The 19,661-nt window shown below is 52.2% G+C and overlaps 1 protein-coding gene across 1 annotated transcript in view; it reads right to left on the reverse strand.

Annotated features, from left to right (window-relative positions):
* BECN1 (beclin 1) overlaps positions 1 to 19,661 on the reverse strand; it is a 649,635-nt gene that overhangs the window by 190,197 nt on the left and 439,777 nt on the right. Inside the window, exon 6 of the mRNA XM_069634173.1 lies at positions 17,546 to 17,682. Within this exon, the coding sequence (XP_069490274.1) occupies positions 17,546 to 17,682 (137 nt within the window). The remainder of the gene's footprint in view (positions 1 to 17,545; positions 17,683 to 19,661) is intronic.

Raw genomic sequence — 19,661 nt, forward strand, 5'->3', positions numbered from 1 at the left:
TCTTTCAATCTTTACTGCCGGACTTAGATGAAACGCAACTCTTACTTGACCGCACTCACCGAATGTCCACTTCTTCACCACTAAAGAGGCTATCGCTGCGATAGGCCGCACAAAGGATGAGCTCTCCTTCCAGGGATCCCCACTCCAAATCTTCCAAGACCTATCGCCCCTAACCCTACAAAAACGTAGAATGCTCCGTCCTCTCACCCTCTTTCTAAGAGACCAGCAGGTGCGCTACAGATGGCTGTTTCCTACGGCACTACAATTTTCATATAAAGGTACCCCTCGCACCATCAGTCACCTCGAGGATGCGGCTTCCAATCTACGGCTGGGCTCTCCCGAGAGCACGGGGCCCTCCCTCCCACCTCGATCGGACCCGGCCCTGGAGCCTGGCTCCCCCAAGCAGAAACGGGCCCCCTGGTCACGAGTGCAGAGATCTCGCAAACCCAGATGATGGCCCACGCTTCCCGTAAGGATCAAGCGGCACCGAGACTAGCGATACTCTCTTAAGCCCGCCGCGGACCCCATGCAGCCTATACCCTCCTCCAAGGTGGATGTCATCGTATTACCCTTGGAGAAAGTTTCAACCATGTCGCCCAGGTCGCCCGTTGCTGGTCCGGGATTCCCGGGGGACCCGCAGACAGTTATCAATCGGCCCCCTGGCCACAGTTAGGTCCTCCTGTTGGAGGCCGAAGTTGGAAGGTTGGATCTCCCGTTGGAGACTATTGTTAAAACCATCAGCCACAGGAGCCCTACCTCTGCTGACACATCGCAGCTATGGCTAACCTAGACCCCTCCCAATCCCCCCCCCCCCGCGGCAAAGGTCCTCGGACAGCCAGCCCCCACACCAGCTACTGAAACTCACCACTTTGAATGTTAGGGGCCTGAACTCCCCCCCCCCCCCCGAAGAGGAAATCCATCCTACACAGGCTGCAATCCGATGGAACCTCAATCGCTTTCCTGCAGGAAACACACTTAATTCCAGCGGACTTTTCGCGCCTCCGAAGCAGGCTCTTCCCCACACAATTCTTAGCGTCCAATGGCACCAAAAAGGGTGGCACCGCTATCCTTTTGGCTGCGGGCTTGAACCCCCAAGTCCTCGATGTCCTGCGCTGCCGAGAGGGTCGCTTTGTGGCCGTCAAATGCATCATTATGGGCCAGCTCTACACTCTCGCTTCAGCATACGCCCCAAATGAGTTCCAAGATGGATTTTGCCAGGACCTGGAAGAGACCCTCCTCCCATTCACGGAAGGACAACTTGTCATCGGGGGCGATTTCAACGGGGCCCCGGACCCCCTTAAAGACAGATCTCACCCCCCCACCTCCAGAGACCAGAAGCTAGCCCTGGCCCTGCTCCACTTGTTTTGCACGCTTGATGTCGTCGACACCTGGAGAGTGTTATACCCGGAGAAAAAGGACTTCACCTTTTACTCATATGTACATCGCACTTTCTCCAGAATCGATCTCCTGTTGGCCTCACCCCGGATCCTGACATTCAGGGATGACGTCACGATCGGCCCCCAGATCCTCTCGGACCATGCCCCAGTCTCGCTCTCCCTCCGAGTCCATGACCCGGATCCCACTCCACGTCGCCAATGGACCTTGTATGACCCTATCGTGGGGGACATGACGGTGAGAGATGCGATCGCCAGATCAATCAAAAACTTCTTTACGGAGAACCTTAACAAGGACATGTCCCCCGCCAACACCTGGGACGCTGTGAAGGCGGTGCTCAGAGGGGAACTGATCGCCCAAGGCGCCGCGTTTCACAAACAGAAGAAGGCGACCCGAGACGCCCTGGAGGCCGAGGTTTGTGCAGCCGAAGTGGTCCACAAGCAGAAGGGCTGGTCCCCGAAATCCTACAAAGCCTTGCAAATGGCCAGGAAGAGGCTGGAGGCTCTCCACGCCGACACCACTGCGAACCTGCTCGCTAGGACCAAACAATGGTACTATGTCCACAATAACAAAGCCAACAAGCTCCTGGTCAGCAAGCTAGCTAGGGAGAAGACTCGGAAATCCATCCTGGGCCTTTGCGACCCACAGGGGTCAGTGCACTATGCAGACCAAGAGAAAATCCGGCTAGCCACGGCCCATCAATCCGAGACTATGACAGCAGTCCCGAGGGACTTGGAAGCGCAGCGCGCATACATCCGTAAGGCGGCCCTTCCACGCCTGACCCCGGAGGTTGGCCAGGAGCTGGAAGCGCCTATCACGGAGGAGGAGGTGGAAGAGGCGATAAAGAGTTTGAAACCCAGGGCCCCCCGGCCTGGACTGCTTCACCACCAGATTTTATAAACTCTTTCGTCCCCAATTGGTGGCTCCTTTGGCTCGCCTCTTCAATTCATTTGCGACCACCGGAACGATCACTCCGTCCATGCAGGAATCCATTACCGTTCTCGCTTTAAAGCCCGGAAAGGACCCCCTTGAGAACAGCTCGTACAGACCAATTTCCCTGCTTAATCTGGACGCTAATATTTACTCGAAAATCTTGGCTAACCGCCTGACTCCGGTGCTACCGAACATCATAGACCCGGACCAAACCGGCTTCATCAACTACCGGTCCACGAAAGATAACATTCGCAGAGCCCTGAACCTCAGAGGTGACCACAAGAAATTCCCAGCAGCTGGCCTTGCTGGCCCTGGACGCGACCAAGGCCTTCGACAAGGTGGACTGGTCATTTCTTACCTTGACCCTCGAAGCCTTCAGCTTTGGTCCAATCTTCAGAAAAATGGTGCTGGCAAATTATCAAGCTCCCAAAAAACCAGGCTCAGGGTTAACGGGAGCCTGTCGGACCCTATCCTTCCTACCTGCGGAACGAGGCAGGGATGCCCCGTCCCCCCTGCTTTTCGCCTGGTCTTGGAACCGTTGGCCCAACGGGTGCAGACAAACCAACTGATAAGCGGCCCGAAGATAGGCGCCACCCAGCATAAGATCGCCCTCTACGCGGATGACGTCTTGCTAACCGTCACAAACATCCAATCCTCCCTGAGGGCTGCTCTGGGGGAGCTCCGTAGCTTCGACGAGGTAGCGGGATTCGCCATCAACTTCTCAAAATCGATAGCCCTCGGTGTGGGCCTGAGCCCAGACGAAAGGATCGCCCTGGAGAAGCAAAGCCCGTTCCAATGGAGCACCCAAGCAATCCCATACCTGGGGGTCCGGATCCCAGCACAACCAACAAAAGTCTACCAGGCCAACTTCCCCCCGCTCATCGAGGAACTGGAGAAGGATCTCATGTGCTGGCGGTCGCAGGAAATCTCCCTGCTGGGGCGGATAACAACCTGCAAAATGAATCTCCTTCCCCGCTTCCTATATGCCTGTGCTTCCCTTCCTGTCTCAATCCCCCTTGCCCCCATCATGAAGCTTCAACGGAAATTGATGGACTTTATATGGAAGGGCAAGAAAGCGAGGATTCCCCGGAAAACGATGATGGCCAGCGCTAGACTGGGAGGGCTGGGAGTCCCGGACCTCCGCAAGTATCATATCACAGCGCAGCTGGCCCATCTCCAGGCGTGGGGACTGGCCTCAGGTCGCCCAAAGTGGGTGGACATCGAACAATCGCGCCTACCCCTGCCTCTTCGCTTCCTCCCGTTTCTCCCTAACGCTTTGAGTCGGAGTTGGCAAGATGTGCTGACGGCCACGAAAAACTCATTAAAGGAATGGGAGTGGGCCCGCAGATACAGAGGGATCCCAAACGACCTGAGCGCGCTCTCCCCGATCTTCCACAACCCGGCCTTCTCCCCGGGAGCTCGTCCAGCGAACTTCAGAAACTGGGTGGCAGGAGGCCTTGAAACGCTGGGACAGCTCTTCAAAGGAGACTCCCCCCTGGACTTCGAACAATGTAAATCCTCCTTTCAGCTAGCAGAGTCGGACAGATTCTCCTATGCCCAACTAAGACACTGGTGCGGCAACCTCCAGACCCGGATGGCAGCAACTCTGCCTCTTACTCCCTTGGAACTCACAGCAGTTTACCTGCCTGCCCGAGGGAAGATTTCCGCACTCTACAAGCTACTGCTGGACGACCCCCTCCTCTCTAAACCCTCCTACATGTCCCTGTGGGAGACGGACCTGGGTCACGCTATAGAGGACCAATCCTGGGTGGATATCTGGACCAGAACGCGCACGGCATCCCGCTGTATCACCAACCGGGAATGCGCCAACAAACTGCTGTTGTGATGGTACTACCCCCCCTTACGTCTCCACCACTTTCAACAAGCCGTGGACCCCCACTGCTGGCGTTTATGCGGCCACTTGGGATCCTACTTCCATATGTGGTGGACCTGCCCTAAGGTAAAGGAGTTTTGGACCCAATGCCTCGCCACTATAAAAGACATTACCCAAGTGACCATTCCACTAATTCCCGAACAGGTCCTCCTTGGGATCCCGCACCCGGACGCTTACCCGAGAACGGGGAGGAGGGCCACGCTGTCCACTCAACTCTTGCTGGCCGCCAAAATCACGGTTGCCCGCACCTGGAAAACTGCGGAAGGCCCCCTCATGCCCTTGAGGTGTATCAAACTCTGGGACATCCTAATAGCTGAAAAGGTCACGGCAGCTAAGGCGGGCAGACTATCGTTTCTTGGACGTCTGGGGCCCGGTCTTAGACTATGACCAGAAATATCCGGTGCTTACTTTTAAGCCGCGCCTGGTCACGAACACTCTCCGTTCTATGGGGGGACAGCTCGCCACCTGGCGGAACGGAATGAGGCCCGGGGAACAATGCCGTCTGCAGGCGTAGGGGTTGGGGGGAGGGGGGCATTTCAAATGTCATATGTTGTCTGTAACAAATGTGAGTTTATCATGCTTGCTCCTGTACGCTGTTAATAAATAAATAAGTTTTAAAAAAAAAAGAGTAAGACTAAGTGAGAGGGGAAACAGATTCCCCTTCACCTAGGGACAAGGGGAATTAATCACCAAGTCCATGCAAAAGGTTCTGGGCTGGGCACAGGTCAGGAAGATTTATCACAAATATGAAAATATTACCCAACACTGGTCCCTCCCAGACTAAGGGACAGAAGGATCTTATCCTCTCCTGGATGGATCTCATGTTGCAGTCGGTAAAACCTACTGTGGAGTCCACCAGACATCTTTTAGTACTCTTTTTGAGATTAAATGGCAAGTTTTTCATCCTTAACAAAACTATAGGACATGCAATCATTGCTAAGCAATTTGCTCTTTTTAAAAGAAGGGGTCTGAGTAAACAGTCCCTCAGGAGAGGTTTCAGCTCCTGAACCTACTTACCGTAGCTCCCAGACCGGCAAACCTATAATGAGGACCAATGTCACTATTGACAAGTGTGAGTAGTCCTCAGTTACTTACGTGTAACTATTGTTCTCCAGCATGGGTCTGGCATGGATTCACATGCTCATGAATATTTCCTCAGGCCGGGAATCCTCTGTACAAAGAAAACAGTTTCACTTTGAAAACTGTATTTCTCCTTTAAAACAATCACTGGCCTCTCGGTCATACTGCCCCCATCCAATGACAGTCCTCCCCCTAAGCCCTGCCTCAGGCAACCATCTTCAGATTTGGCAAGCACGCAAAGTGGCAACAAACATTCTCCAGCATGGGCTCTGGCATGGATTCACATGCTCATGAATAACGATTACACAGCAGTACACATTACACAACAACAGAAGGTGGCAAGGCTCAACAGAAGCAATTAACACTTATCCCGGGAACAGACCCGCCTCAAGTGAACATGTTGCGTAGCACTGCCTGAAAGACTCTGGACTCCTCCCTAGAATCCATGTTGATGCAGTAGAACTCTCGTGAAGGTATGCGTGGATCTCCACGTCGCAGCCCTGCAGATGTCGAGCAGGAGCACACCAGAAAGGTATGCCGTCATCGCAGCGATCGCTCTGGTGGAGTGGCCTCTCGGACGGCCCGGCAGAGGCCGGTTAGCCAGCCGAGGACAGTTCATGGTGCAGCCGGAGAGCCATCTTGAGATGGAAGCCTTGGACAAGGCCTTCCCATGGTTCACAAATGATTGAGAATTCTTCCGAAAACTAAGTACCTGCCACATAGAATTTCAAGGCACAAGCAACGTCCAGCGAATGCAAGATCCTCTCAGCCGGCGAAAGGTTCAGCAATAAAACAGGCAATGCCAAAGGCTCGATTAGGTGGAATTCCGACGGGACCTTTGGCATGAATGTGGGGTGCGTACGCAGCACCACCCTAGATTTGTGGAAAGTCAGATATGGCTGCTTGCAAGACAGGGTCTGGATCTCACCCACTCGTCTGACTCAGGTGATGGCTACAAGGAACGCTGTTTTCCATGAGAGAAACTTGAGTGGGGCGGCTTGATGCATAGGTTTGAAAGTTGCCCCATGAGTCTTTCCACGACTAGGTTGAGTTCCCATGCCGGGGCAGGCACCTACACTGGTGGGAAAAAGCTCCTTGAGAAACTCCTTGACGAGTCTGTGGGACCACAACGAGTATCTTCTCGGGGATCTGGTGTAGCGTGAGATGGCCGTCAGGTGTACCTTAATGGATGCATGAGCCAGACCAGCTTATGCCAAGGAAAGCAAGCATGGAAGAAGCTGTGGGGGCGTGAACCTTAGCGGGGTAATCTTCTGTGACTGGCACCACGTAGAAAAACGCTTCCACTTATGGCCTTAGCAATTAATGTAGACAACGCCCTGGCTTTGGCGAGAACCTCCCTTCAGTCTGCTGGCAGTGCATAACCTCCAAAATAAGGCTGCAGGAGCCTTGCCTTCAGGTTGAAAGATCCTGGGTCGTGATGAAGGATTGCGCCGTTCTCCCTGGTGAGCAGGTCCAGAAGTATCGGCAGCTTAACAGGAGGAGTCGCCAACAGGCTGAGTAGGTCTGGATACCAAATCTGCCTCTGCCACGCTGGGGCAATGAGTATCATCTTGCACAGATGCTGAGTGCGTTGATCACATGTAGCAGAAGAAGAAACGGGGTAAAGTGTACAGAAACAGACCTTCCCTTCCCACGGGAAGGAGAACGCGCCCCTCATGCTCCTCGGTTGGTGGAATCTGCTGGCAAACGTTGGGCATTTTCAGTTCGACAGCGTGGCAAAAAGTTTAATCGAAGGTCTGCCCCATTTGACGAACAGACAGTCCACCTGATCCTGACGAAGTTCCCACTCATAGCAGGAGCGCAGTTCCCTGCCGATTGAGTCGGCATTGGTGTTCTTGACGCCTGCCAGGTGTAACGGGATGAGGAACATCCCTTGTCTGATGGCCCAATGCCACAGGCCGTGAGCTCCCTTGAGGAGCGCTGGGGATTGGGTGCCCCCTTGCTTCCTGATGTAAAACACAGTGGTGGTGTTGTCCGTAAAGATAATCACCACCTTGCCTCTCAGAGAAGGTAGGAAAGACTTGAGGGCCCAGAACACTGACCGTAGCTCTAGGATGTTGATGTGTAGATCCTTCTCCTCCGGAACCCACAGACTTCTGGCGTGTAGCTGTCCGGTGTGGGCTCCCCAACCTTCCAGAGAGGCGTCCATGATGACCGTCTCCTGGTATGGCAGGGTTTAAAATCCAGTCCCCTGGGCAAGGTGGGCGCATACATCCCACCACTCTATCGCCCGCTAGAACACTTCGTTGAGGGGGATCTTGTCCGCAAAACTCCGGTACACTTGTGTCCAATGTGCATCCAAGAATTCCTGTAGGGATCGCATTTGCAACCTACAGAGACGGATGAGGTTGATGCAGGACAACATCATGCCCAGCAATTACTTGATGGCCCGGACCGTGGCTGTCTTCGCCTACCACAGTCTCTGTACCTTCCTTTGAATGGCCGCTAGTCTCTCCTCCGAAGGGCTGCCGGGAAAGCCAGCGTGTTGAGTCTGGCGCAGAGGAACAGCAAGTTCTGCAATGGCATTAAGCAGGCCTTCAGATAGTTCATGGAGAACCCCAGCTCCGTCAGCAGTCGGACGGTCTCCTTCGTGTGCTCGTCAGCCAGCACCCGGGAGTGGGCATGTAGCAACCAATCGTCCAGGTATGGTTAGACGTGTATGCCCTGCAGACGCAGGTGGGCTGCCACCAGGGCCAGACATTTTGTTAACACCCTTGGGGCCGACTAAGCCGAACGGTAGGGCCTTGAACTGGTAATGTTGGCCTAGTACCACGAACCGTAGGAACTTTCAAAGTTTCCTGTGGACAGGGACATGGAAGTATGCATCCTCTAGGTTCAACAATGTCAAGAAGCCCCCACTCTTCCAGTTGGCTGAGCATGTGCTGCAACGCGACCATCCTGAATTTTTGGGACTTTAGGTATTTGTTCAGGCGGCATAGGCCCAGGATGGGTCTCCAACCCCCTGTCTTCTTTCTGACCAGAAAGTATCTGGAATAGACTCTGGAGCCCCGGAGCCGTTGGGGAACAAGCTCTACCACCCCTTTCCATAACATGGCTCGTACTTCTTCTAGGAGCAGAGCTATGTACTGCTCTTGACGGGGAAACTGTGGGATACAAGGGCATCTGCGTTGGAACTCCAAGGTGTGTCCCTAAGTGAGAGTGTCCAGCAACATCTGTCGGTGGTGATCTTCTTCCACGAGTTGACGAACCTTGTCAGCCGGTCTCCCACTGGGATGCACGAGTGGGGTTCCCGGCATCTTGGTCGGTTCAGGCTTGCTTGTGCGCCGGCACACGGGCGTCGAGGTTGTTTTTGATTTTGATGCCGAAACGGTTGACGCCGACCGCGTCAATAAAATCGTCGAAGCCTTCGACGACTTATGTTTTTTATATGGCACCGGAGAGGTACTCGACTCTCGAAGAGTCCTCAACGACTTGGCGTCGCCTCGAGTTTTTCGAGTATCCTCGACACTACCAGTTTTTACCATGGTAGTCTTGGATTTCCCTTTGTCGTCCAATGGAGCGACTTTAGGGGTATGGCTTTTTCGAGGTTCATTCGAGGGAGTCGGGCCCACATTCTCGAATACTTCCATCTTTTTACGAAATTCTTCCCATTTTCTGGGAGAATCCGATTTTGTCGGACATCGAATTTCTTCGGTCGACTCTGAAGATGATGATGAGGGAGATCTATGTCTCCTCTTCATTTTTTTGGACGAGGAAGAAGAGTGTCTCGATCTACTCCTGGATCGAGATCTCTTGGAGTGCCTATGGCAATCCGATTCCTTCGAATCAGTCGCTTTTTGATGTTTTTTGGACGTAGCCTTCTTAGAGGCTTCCCTTTCCACCAACAGTTTACCTCTCCTCTCACGAATAACTTTCTCGGTCATGGGGGGGCGTGGCTAACCGCCATGTATAGCGGACGCGACTTCGGCAAACTCCGCATGATGAGCTACTGATAAGCTGTTCTTTAATATTGCAAATCGTCTTTGGTGCCTGCAAACCACCCCGAGAGCTGCTGACTGCGGCGGGAGCCTCCTGGACTCCCCACACACGAGGGTGGAAGCCCAGAAGCCGCGCCACGAGGATTGCGTACATGACGGAGTGGGTAGCCAAGATGGCGGCTTCCACTCGCTGAGCCCGGAGAGCCCGGCGTCAGCCTAGTGATCCATGGAGAAGGCTGCCCTACACTGCGGAGTGGGTGTGAACCGCGCCCCGGCTGATCCCTTCGTGCTTGGAAAGTGATCACTGCGATAAGCCTAAGAGAGCTCCAGACGCGAAGACGCGAGGACGACCGGAACAACCGGAGGCACCTGCCGGCCCTGCAGCGAGGATCAAGGGAGATTGAGGACCGGCCCGGACCCACCCGCAAGGGGAGAGGAGTGCCGGAATCAAGGCCTGGGGAACGCGCACTATATCGAGTGCGAACGCCGACTGCCTCGCGCCGCCCCTGGTTAGTCCTGCTGTGAGGGTCGCGTACACCAACTGCCCTGCCTGAATCGCACCACGGGCGCGGCCGGTGCGGCCCCGGCACCCTGGAAGAGGGTCGCAGACACTGGAAGGAGACTGGGGACCGCAACACTTGGAGCGGGCAAGTAACCAAGAGTGGGGCCGCCCCCCGCTGTCTGGGCCCCTAGCCCCCCCCCCCCCCCCCCCCCCCCCCTGACTGAGGGCCCACGAGGAGCCACAACCACTGCCACGAGTAGGCTGGAGAGAATGGCCTTTATTTGGCAGTGTGTGTGTGGGCCTAACTGACACGCCCGCGCTGCATGGCACGGCCCGCGACCGCGCGACCCTCCTGCCCCTGGAGAGAGACTTCCTGCAGAGCCTTAAGGACAAGGTGCCCCCCCGCGAGCTGCCGTCATACTTTGTAACTGCAAATTTCTACAGGGGCCACGACTAAAGGACCCTAGCCGTAACACCCGATTGTGGCGCTTGAAACCCGCAGATCTGGGAGGATGTCCAGCCTGGATAAGTCTACGGGGAGGGGGGCTAGGTCCAAGCAGCGACAGACCACCCTAGACGCCTACACAGCCAATGAGACCCCCAACCCAGAGTGCCCAACCATGGCAACTGCCGGAAAGGAAACAAGCCCCACAGCAGCGACGTCTGAACCCACCAACTCCCAACTCTTGGAGGCCATCACGTTATTCCAAACAACTATGGTGAATAAAATCGATGCTGTGGCCATAGATTTGGGCCTCCTTCGCCAGGACGTCCGCTCCTTGGCTGGCAGAACTGATGCGCTCGAGACCCAAGTACGTGAGAATACGGAAGCGAAGACCCAGCTTCTGCACGAAATGGACGGCCTTCAGCAAAGGGTCAAGAACTTGGAGGACAGGGTGGAGGAGGCCGAAGGAAGGGCCCGCCGGAACAACATCCGGCTCCTCGGATTACCGGAGGGCATCGAAGACTCGAACCCCACCAACTACGCCGAAAACCTCCTGCTGCAGGAGATCGGCGCAGAGAAACTTTCGCAGGGGTTCTCCATCGAAAGGGCTCATAGGTCGCTCGCCAAGAGGCCCCCGCCAGGAGGCCCACCCAGGCCTATGATAGCAAAAGTATTAAACTACAGAGACCGTGAGGTCATTCTAGCGCACTCACGATCAGGGGGCCAGATACTGAGGAATTCGGCCAAGATCGCGATTTACCCTGACTACACCTTTCAGGTACAGATGAACAGAGCTCAGTTCAGTCACACTAAAGCCAGGTTGAAGGCCGCTGGATTGAAATATATGCTCCTATACCCCGCAAGGCTAAAAGTGATACACAAGAACAGAGCCCACCTATTCGACACCCTGGAACAAGCCCGGGACTGGATGGACGAGCAGCAATTACCGGACATTGATGGCACAAGGCGTAAGCCGCACTGATACACCTACCAGAGACAGCAGGAGCGATTCATACCTCAAGAGCACAGTAACAGATACACCTAGCCCTAAGAGCAGCCGATATGATTCTATTACGCGGAACATCGAAGTTACAGCTCCCTCAACCCCTGGAGCTTGTTTTTCTGTTTTCAGGGTACGTTTACCCGCCCGTAGGGCACCCGAAGACCATGCCTGGTCCTAAGGAGCGGAAACGGGACAGTCACGACGAGGAGTATCTTGTCAGACCAGTTATTTGTTGGGGAAGTTTGTTCTTAGGGAAAGGGAAGCCGGGAACCCGCACCCTAGTTGGGAACTCTAAAGTTGAAATACCGAGACCTCAGGATATCCTCATTACAGCAGCACCTCTAACGGGACCTCGACCAAGACCGAGGCAGGAGAGAGGACACCATCATGCCTGTGGCTGAAAGAATAAAAGTGATGACGTGGAACGTCAGAGGCATGAATAGCTATGTGAAACAACGACGGATCCAGGCATACCTGCGACGCTGCAAGGTGGGAATTGCCATGCTCCAAGAGACACACCTAACAGAGGAAAAACTGACGGCGCTAGCCAAAACATGGCGGGGGACCCTGGTCGGATCCTCCTACTCCTCATACGCTAGAGGGGTTTTGATATGGATCAACCCGACCGTCCCCTTTAAGGTAATGGGGACCAAGAAGGATGACGAGGGCAGGATGGCGCTTGTGCAGGGTACCATGGAGGGAAGAGACCTGTGCCTGATTAGCACTTACGCACCTAACCACGACGCCACAACTTTCTTCCACTCCCTATACTCTAGACTAGGCCCCTACGTAAATAGCGTCATGATATGGGGTGGGGACCACAACTGCACCTTAGACCCTCTCAAAGACAGGTCTGATACCAAACACTCCCGCCTATCCCCCCCAGCCAAGATACTATCCAAACTGATTACTCAGTTGTCACTTTGCGATCTGTGGAGGGAACTGGGCCCGGAGCGACGCGAGTACTCCTTCTCCCCGCCACATAGTGTCCACACCAGGTTGGATTACATGCTGGTCAGTCAGGAGCAGCAAGCCACTTTCAGCGAGGCACAGTATTTACCCAGAGTATTGTCAGACCACTCACCCTTGTCGGTCACCTGGGAGATGTACCCGCCCAGACCCCCGGTTCCCACGTGGAGACTGCTAGCAGAGGCCCTGCTGGACACAGCCTTCAGGGACCAAGTACAAGACAGTACAGACGAATACTGGCTAAACAACCTAGGTAGTGTGGAATGTATCAGCACCGCATGGGAGGCATATAAGGTGGTTATGAGAGGGGACATGCTAGCTGCAGTGGGGGGGGGGGCCCAAAGGTCCATTATGAATTCTCTGGCGGGAGCAGAAAGGAAGCTGGGGAAGATGGAGAACAAGGCAGATTCGACTCCAGAGCATATATGGGAAATAATAACACAGCGACAAGCCTGTCTGTCGCACTGGGAGTCCCTGGGGAAACTAAGCTACGCCAAGCATACTGAAAGGACACACGCCCTGGGAGACAAGCCTGGCAAACTCTTGGCCTGGCTGTACAAGAGAAAAACCCCTAGGACCCCCATCTGCCACATTCGTAGAGCAGATGGCACCACGGTGCACACCCAGGCCGAGATTAACACGGTTTTCTCCGAGTACTACCAGGACCTATACTCCAAAACCCCGCCCTCGTCGGATACCGGGATCCGAGGACGCCCTAGACTGCATAGGGTTACCCAAGCTAGACCCACAGTTGGCCGTAGCCTTAGAGGACCCGATTACCCAGGAAGAAGTCAAGGCAATCATTAGATCATTACCCTCTGGGAAAGCGCCAGGTATGGATGGCCTTCCTGGGGAATTCTATAAGACATATGAGGTGACCCTTGCCCCACTGCTGGCACAAGTATACAACGAGGCTTTTGAGCGCGGCTCACTCCCAAACTCCATGAGGGAAGCAATAATAATCCCCTTGCTTAAGCCTGGCAAAGATGGGACGGATTGCGGTTCATTTAGACCTCTTTCTATGCTAAATGTCGACTGCAAAATACTGTCGGCACTCCTCGCCAATAGATTACGCAGAGTGATTCCCCTGCTAATTCACCAAGACCAAACTGGCTACGTACCTGGGCGCTCTTTCACCGAAAACTTACGCAGGTTGCACCACATCATATACTGAACAGAGCGAGAATCCCAGAAATACGCGGTGGCGTCACTTGACGCCACCAAGGCCTTTGATTCAGTTAAATGGGAATGGTTATACGCCACCATGGTCAGGATGGGCATAGGACCCGCCTTCCTTAAATGGACCCAATTGCTTTACACTCACCCCACGGCTAGAGTGCGCACCAACAAGACGTACTCTGACAAAAGGCCCCTCCCCAGAGGCACACGGCAGGGATGTCCCTTATCCCCCATGTTATACATCATTACTGCAGAGCCTGTGGCCGCGTACATCCGTCAGGAATACGGTGGGGGAGGCATTGTACTAGATGGAGTGACACACCTCATCTCCATGTATGCAGATGACACACTTCTTTACCTACATAACCCTGAGCATCTTCTGCCCTACATCTTGGAGACATTAGACTGCTCCCAAAAACATACAGGCATCCAGATAAACAAAGACAAGTCCTCTCTCTACCCCCTCGCAGCACTATATAGCGATGAGCACAGATCCCTGCCCCCGCTAGCTCTCCAGTGGCAGGTGACATCCTTCAAATACTTGGGTGTTACCATACACCGTAACCCGGATACTGAACACATTCTTAACACAGTCGGAGCTAGGGATGCACTCGCTAACTCCATGGCTTTTTGGGGGAAACTCCCTCTCTCAGTGGCAGGAAGGGCAGGACTCCTCAAAATGGTAGCGCTCCCACGCTTAATGCACTGCTTTACCAATGTCCCCTTCAACACCCCCCCCGCCTTTTTCAGAGACCTGAACAAACTCTGTAGAGGATTCCTGTGGCAGGGAGGCAGGCATAGGGTGGCGCTAGACATCCTCCAAAGGCCCTACGAGAAGGGCGGACTGAAAGTCCCCAATTTCGAACTATATTACCTGGCCAGCCAACTGAGGCACGTAACGCACTGGATGGCAGATGAAGCCACCACTGACACCAGACTTCTCCAACCGGCCCTGCCGCAACTGCTACTTCGAGACTTATTATGGTCGAGAAAGGGGCTCCACAACGTCATCCATACCTGACCAAGCTTGGAACTCAGCTCTGGAAGCGGGCCTGCAAAGCTATGGGGTTAGAGGACCCATACTCCCCGCAGATCCCCATCGCTGCAGTCATGGCGAAACCCTCTTGTGGACACACTGAAACTCGTTCTATGTGGGAGCCTTATGGTGTGGCAGTACTGGGCGACCTCATGCACGAACACGAGCTTTTGACATTCCCTGACCTCAGCGAGTCGACGGGCCTGCCCACTGGACAGTTCTTGCTCCACAGGGCAGTAACACTGGCCTTAAGAAAAAGATGGCCAGAGGCAGACAACCAATTAATTGAGAACGAAACCATCGAAACATTGCTGGACACAGCCGAAGGAGGCCACGAAACCTCCAGAATATACGAAGCCCTATTACTGGCCACGACAAAGAACGAACTAAAATGCAAAAGGAGATGGGAGTGTGAATTGGGCCTTGAATTTGAGGACAAAACATGGGAGAAAATAACCCACTACCATAAAAAGACCTCCAGGAATGCTCGCCTCCAATTAATACAGCTGTACATTACCAACAGAGCCTATCTTAGGCCTGACGCCATATCGAAGTTCAAAGGGGCCACGCCCCAGACATGTCCCAAATGCCACGAGCCACGGGCAGGCATGACCCATATGTTCTGGAGCTGTCCTTCGGTCCAGAGGTTCTGGGCCCAAGTGAAAGAGAGCGTGGCGACGGCTGGGATTGAGGTGGAAACTCATGAACCAGCAGCTTGCATATTGGGACATACAAGCGAAGCAGCAAGAATAAGCCCCTAACTAGACTTCTAGATTTGATTTACATAACAGCGAAAAGGTGCATAGCCATGGGCTGGAAGAGCGTACGGGGTCCAAGCGAGGCCCTTTGGTGGAATGACCTCAGGAGATGGATTGCCGCAGAGACGGCGGCTTGGGAAATGGCAATCCAGGTACAAAAACTGGATTCCAGTGCAGATCTTCTCCGCTGGGTGGAGCTGACAGTGCCACTTCTCCGTCCAGTGACGCTGGACAGCACATCGAACAGTTCCGGCAGTCCCTGCTCGGCACGTGTGCCTATAGAAGACTGAGGTTTTTACTGTGGTCTCGAGGGTAGGGGGGTGGAGTGGGAGGTCAGGGAATGTTAAGGTTGATGTTCTATTATTATACATACTGCATTTCTCTGCAAATGCGCTGTTTGTTACCCGTTGTTGAAAAACCAATAAAGAATTTTCAAAAAAAAAAAAAAAAACTTTCTCGGTCATGGATTGGCAGGAACCACAGTCGTCGGTCCGGTGACTGGAACCGAGACACCAGAGACAAACCCAGTGAGGATCCGTGATCGAAATTTTTTATCCACAATCTACACACTTCTTGAATCAAGTCTTGGGTGTCGAAGGAGTCGAAGATGACAACATTTTCTTCACAGAAAATCTCAAGCGTGCCGTTCTCGATAGCGAAGCGATCAGAAAACGGAACTGAAGCAACGGGCGCGGCTCGAGCTATTTATACCATCCGTGACGTAGACAGAGTACAGAGTCCGTCGAGGGACAATCAACGCCACGACCTCGAGCACAGCGCCCTCTGCCGAGAGAATTTTTTTTCCCGAAGCAGCGAAGCTGGAGATAACGAATTATCATAAGATGAGGAATACGTGGGAGGACACAATCCATTTGAAATATACTTTTAAAAGTGAAAGCGAAATGGTTTTCTTTTTACAGAGGATTCCCAGCCTGACGCCAGAGAATATTCATGAGCATGTGAATCCATGCCAGACCCCATGCTGGAGAAGTCATAGTGTTTAGTTTTAAATTGCACATACAATTAGTACACTTTACTTTGCCAACATCAAACCTACTGGAATGTTTTCTTTCGACACAAAGTATCTCAATAGTCAACGTAATCCAATCTCCACAAATCCCAGCAGTGCAGCATGCCAACAGTGTTACTTTTGGGAAGTGGGGGAACCAATTCACAGGCGAGTAAAATAACCTTATGTACAAGAACGGCAAAACACATTGAAAGTAAGATCTTATGTAACTGCTCATTTCAGAGGGACAGTTACCAAAACATCTCTGTTACAAATAAATAACTTTCAAAAACGGGTTATATTTTTCAAGGCAGAATCCTTTTCTTATCCAGTCCTTCCCTAGTCTATTGCGCAAGTTCTCTCAGAGGCAGAAGAGGGACACTGGTGGTCTAGGTACCAGCTGTAGGCACTGAGAGATATTGGGTTCAGAAAAAGTCTGAGTTCCTGTTGAAGTCTCTTCAAAACAACTAAGTAGTTCACTTTAGGGTTAATTAGGGTCCAGGGACATCAGAGAAGACATCCTAGAGAGATTCCCGCATTGGGCATGGGCGAACTGGATGTGAGGACTCCCAATCACATGAATCACCCCAAAGCGTCACAGGAATCACAAAAGGCTTAAGGTAATATCCCAGACAACACAGTACCTCAGTACAGAAGAAGAGTTTGCAGCAAGATGTCTTCAGGATTTGCAGCCAAAAACCTGGTTGACAAATTCCTTGATGTGAAGACTGAAGACAGGACACTGGAATGGAATTTGCCGCAGAGAGATGGGGGAAGACTCCAGGCAAGGGTTTCTTATGGGCTGAATGCGGTTCTGTGGTTTTGGTGCCCTTTTCAGCAGCCAGATGAACAAATATCGCTGGTCGGATTCTCGTCCCTCTATCAGTCCCCTCACCAAAGTGCTCATCTTTGTGCTGAGGCCCTACTGGCCCGACAACTTATCCAACAAGAGCCCTTACTCAAGAGCTCCATTGTCAGTGACATTTTCCCATAAAATACACACGCCTTGAAAAAGAACCATGTTGGGTCGAAACATGTGTCGGCTTTAAGTGTGTAATAAATCAGGGTCATATCTGTGAAACAAGTGGCAAGACTCCTCAGTTATTACCTAACAATTCATGTCACATCACAACCCTCATTATCAGTATTCCAGCGCCCGTCTTAACAGGGCTTCTCACCAAAACCCACTTCTAAACCAAAACAGTTGTATACAACCTTTATTTAGAGACTGACAAGAGTGGTTTATCAACTACTTTTTCAGCCACAACAGCTCATTCCCATTTATGCATAAATTCTCAGTTGACCATACACTGCAATCTCTCAGAGAGGTTCATTTCCGAGCATCCATTTTTCCTCCAATCATTCATCTGAGGGTTTCTTTACTTGTAGTTTTGGCATTCGTTCTCCGTGACAGTGAGCTGACTGTCGAGCTGATCCAAGAGTGTATCTGTGCATTCTTCGCAGAGGGGATGGTCCACGTCGGTCTGCCCCGACATGATGTCAAAAAGATCACCAGTTACCTGACAAAAACAAGTAAGATTACAGGATATCAATCCAATGGACTTAACATGCCAACTGCCACATGCAAATATTTCTGCTTACAGATGTAATCAAGGCTACTTCACTCTCTCACCTGCTTGAAGGGATACAAGGGACTAAAGACCATTACATAAATAAGGTTGTTTATGAGTAAGTTCATATTGCAGCTTTTTCTCAGCTACAAAGATCCTGTTGTAGCACCTGAGCTACTGTTTTAGATGGTTGGTGGTGGTACTAAAATGGGTTTCATCCCAATAAAGAAAATTGGAAGCGCTTCATCCGCTCTATTAAAGGAGAGTTCCGGGACTTTTTTTTTATTGTCCCTACGGTTCGGCCATGTGTTTTTAAGCATAACTCGGTAGATCGTAGAAAACTTTCCTATGGACCTTACCCGACTTTTCGTCCATTAACGCACTCGAAATCAGCCGCCATTTTATGATAATCCTATCATTTCCCCCCATCGCCCTGGCTCACCTGCTTTTGCGGCACTAAATCAAATCCCCCGCCCCTGAGCCTGACATCAGCAGACGCGTACCGCCCATTTCCCAACGCCAAAGCACGTTTCGTGTCAACAATCGCTGCGCCTCAGCTAATGAAGTGTCGCCATGGAAATGGCAGGACGCCTCTTTCCTCAATAAGTATAAACACACCGTTTCACAACACACAGCAGCAGATTTTCGATTCCATTCCTCTCTCTGTGTTACTTTGAGTATTCTGTGACTCGTTTCTGTGCTCTGGTCAGCTACCTTCGCCGCTTCTAGGCCTTGTGAACACCTGTACCATCTCTGTAAATTATTTTACTTTCTTTACCACACAATGGCTACAATAATGCCGTATATGTACGAGCCCGAGTACACCGAGGAAGAACTACTGGAAAGGCAAGCATGCGAAAACGATGGGGATTCGGACGGCAGTTGGGAGGACCAGTCAACGGATGAAGAGCCTGGACCATGTCGCATGGACGGCGTCTCCACCTGGTGCACGTGCAATCGGTGCGAGCTAATGCCAACTGAGGAGGAGAACTGCTGCTGCCGTGAAAATTCCGGGTGCTTGGCCTACATTTCAGAAGGCGAGCCAAGTCCGCAATGCATCACCGAGCTGCCAGAGTTCAGGGAAGCCTGCCTCTCACGGACCGTGTTGAGGATGATGATGGTGCTTATGCACGAACTTCGCGGCACTGTTCGTCCGCGTAATCCGAGTAACGAGTAAGTATACTCTGGTTTTGATGTCAGTGATGCCACTACTATGTCATGGTCGTCTCCCACATATAAAACTACATCTACATATCATTCGAATGCATGTAAACTGGTTCCATATTGTGCATTTTCTAGATAGAATTTTTTTCAAAGCAGAATGACATTTTTTACCTGAATCGACAGTGATAAGAAAGTTTTGTCATTTTAATACAGTTTGCATCTTTCATTTTCACAGGTGGTACAGGCTGGTGGCCTATCGTTGCTTCACTTGGTGGCTTCACGGGAGGCTCGGACACCGCGTTCGGAGAGTAATACCTGCCTGTGCGGTACTTGCCATTAGACAACATTTCCCCAGCGACAGTGGACAATACCGCGGATTTTCCCTGGATGTGCTGCAACCGGAACTTTACAATGTGTAATGTTTATTATTTATGTTCAATTGAAATTAAGATCTAAAATAAAACCCAACATATATTTTAACAATGGTTGTTTCGATTTTTTAAATGAATCTAGTGTGTCTCCATTGAATAGTCTTCCTGTGCCTTGTCTTGTCACACCACATGTCTCCGGCCAGCATCCTCCCTCACGCTGGCCGCCCACCTTCAATCCACATAACCGTTGAACCCATATGCAGCAGACATACATATGTTATTTTGCGGGTTGGCATCAAGCCTCCCGGCCTTGCCTCCTCCCCCAAAAATACTTACCACACCACTTTGTTCAAGCGTTGGCAATAAAAGGCCGTTGGATTTTATTGATACAAA

This window comes from Ambystoma mexicanum, chromosome 13, assembly GCF_040938575.1.
Source record: "Ambystoma mexicanum isolate Mex_15411 chromosome 13, UKY_AmexF1_1, whole genome shotgun sequence".
Taxonomy (NCBI): Eukaryota; Metazoa; Chordata; class Amphibia; order Caudata; family Ambystomatidae; genus Ambystoma; species Ambystoma mexicanum.